This window comes from Cyprinus carpio, chromosome B13 (assembly GCF_018340385.1).
Source record: "Cyprinus carpio isolate SPL01 chromosome B13, ASM1834038v1, whole genome shotgun sequence".
NCBI classification, from domain to species: domain Eukaryota; kingdom Metazoa; phylum Chordata; class Actinopteri; order Cypriniformes; family Cyprinidae; genus Cyprinus; species Cyprinus carpio.
In genome coordinates this window covers 31,499,491-31,501,990 of record NC_056609.1, presented here as the reverse complement: position 1 = coordinate 31,501,990, position 2,500 = coordinate 31,499,491, and the positions used below count along the sequence as shown (strand labels likewise).

The 2,500-nt window shown below is 42.6% G+C and overlaps 1 protein-coding gene across 2 annotated transcripts in view; it reads right to left on the bottom strand.

The window, feature by feature from the left end:
* Positions 1–2,500, bottom strand: part of LOC109060094 (lysocardiolipin acyltransferase 1-like) — a 7,877-nt gene that overhangs the window by 1,069 nt on the left and 4,308 nt on the right. For both annotated transcript variants that reach the window (XM_042737656.1, XM_042737655.1), the window contains 3 exons: positions 1,700–1,898; positions 1,454–1,600; positions 275–391 (listed from right to left, as the gene is read on the bottom strand). In XM_042737656.1, the coding sequence (XP_042593590.1) occupies positions 275–391; positions 1,454–1,600; positions 1,700–1,817 (382 nt within the window). In that variant the 5' untranslated portion in view covers positions 1,818–1,898. The remainder of the gene's footprint in view (positions 1–274; positions 392–1,453; positions 1,601–1,699; positions 1,899–2,500) is intronic.

Sequence of the window (2,500 nt, the reverse complement as noted above, 5' to 3'; positions counted from 1 at the left end):
AAGAGACTTCTTTAAAAACATGAAACGTTTGGCTTGTAGTGTATATTGCATTGAAGGTTAAGACTTCATCGGTTCATGCATTCCCTGGGAATCAAACCCGTGACCCAGTGTTGCGAGCGTTACACTCTTGTCTCTGAGCTTGACATCTACACACTGTAAAGGGTTTAGCTTGAGCTCGTTTGTGAGCTCTGATGAACATCTGCGCTGGAGACACCGCTCTCTAATTCGATCCTCTGAACTAATGAAGAACACGCGAGCGCTGATGACCTCTGACCTTTCCGCAGCGTGTTGACGATGAAAGTGAAGCCGGTGGTGCGAGGATGAAGAACATACTCGTACTTGGGAAGAGCGTTTTTCTCAGCAAACTCATCGCTCCTGGCGCGAGTGTTTTCTGCACAGAGACATCGATGGAAACAGAAATCAGACTTCACACAAACCTTGATAAAAAACAAAACTATTAGTACTTCATAAGATCATCTAAGTGTACTCAACTGAGCTATTTTGGGACACCATGAATATGAACTAAAATGCAGTAGAATAATCACAAAATTTAAGAAATGGGGGCAGAACATGTATATATTTATATCACTTTATATATTTAATCAATTTCACACAAAGAGTGCCGTTTTTCTCCAAAATATAACCATGATCACAAATGTGATATTGATTTTTTACAGCAGTTCAAGAAGTTAATTAAGAGACTTTATTAAGTTTATACGTCATATTTCCTGTTTCATATTTCAACAACAGAAATAATCTCAAACAGTCGCAGCACTGTTCTGTGTCTCTGAGCAACATGAGGGGATTCGTTCCTGAATGAATCACTCGTTTAAATGATTCGGTTCAGTCTCAATGAATCACTCATTAACAGTGACTTGCTGCCACCTACTGGCGAAAGTTTATTTTTATGATTTAAATAATTTCAGATATCAGTATTCAGTGTTTTATGTTTAATATATCAGAAGAGTGTTAATGTATTAGTAACTGCAGGTTAAATGTGTTCATGTCCTTCATTAAACAGTGTGTGAACATCTAAATATCTCTTCAGACGCAGCTTCACTGCAAACATTAGTTTTATTGATGCTGACTTCATTTGCTTCTAACGGCCCACATGTCTCTTTATTCTAATTCACTGATTAAATGTGAGAATTTGACTCAAAAGATAATGCAAAAAAAAGGCTTCATAAAAGTAAAAATAGCTTTAAAATTCAAAAGTCAATTTAAACTAACTGGAAAAGATGAATTACTATCAGTGTGAACTGAGCACCACACAGAACATGAAGAAGATCAAACACTTTAGGACTGGTTATGGGTGAAATCCCAGAACAGATGGAGATATGGTTTTGGTCAGCATCGCAGACTCTATCTGTGAGCTGTCTCTGCAGTAGGGCTCTGAAGGTGAAGGAAGGGCTGGTGCATGTTTCTGGGCTCAGCTGGTGTGGGCGTCTCTCACCGGTGAGGTCGGTGCCCTCGGGGAACAGCAGCAGCTGCAGCGGCTCCTTGATGTGGCAGAAGTACTGCAGCATGTTGGCCATGTGACTGCGGTCTTCCTCCCAGCGCCGCCGGATGAAGATGAAGGAGGCCACCTGCATGGCCCAGCCTGCACACACACACACACACACACACACACACACACACACACACAGAGACCGTCACGCTCATCTCCAGCACAGCAGACGCTCTTCAGACTGAGACTCACCGAAGCCGGGCACAGCCTTCAGCGCCGCTTTGAGGCAGATCTTCTCCAGACGCAGGAAGCTGTAGCGCAGCAGACAGCACCACAGGAACATCCAGTCTAGACGCGTGCGGTGGTTCATGATGATGACGCTGCGCTCGCCCGGAACGAAGCCGTCGCCCGTGATCACCACCTTCACCCTGAACACCAGCTCCAGCAGCGCCTGCACACACACACACACACACGCACACGCACACACACACACACACACACACACACACACACACACACACATCAAACACTAACAACACACAAATAACAACTAAACAAAGCCAAACACTTCAGGGGTTAGTTCACCCAGACATGATAGTTCAGTGGTCCTTGCTATGTTTCTGTGTCTGGGAACACTTGTGTTGTGTAGCTGTCTGTGGAGGGTCAGAGAGCTCTCGGATTCCATCAGAAATATCTTAATTTGTGTTCTGAAGATGTGTTTGGAACGACGTGAGGGTGACATAATTTTAATTTCGGGGTGAACTAACCCTTTAATAAAAACTGAAATATTTTGTTTAGCTGCAGGTCATGTGATCATTAATGAGTAACAGGTGAATGTGTTGTTAAATAATTGATATATTAATCTCATGTGGAGCTGTTTGTTTGTTTATAATTTAGCCAGCTACCACAGCTACAGTATATTCTTGGTGAGAAACAAGTTAAAATAAAAAAGTAAACATAAATGACTAAACTATACTGCCGTCCAAAATGTGGGGTCAGTGAGATTTTTAATGTTTTTGAGTGTCTTCTGCTCATCAAGGCTGCGTCCATTTG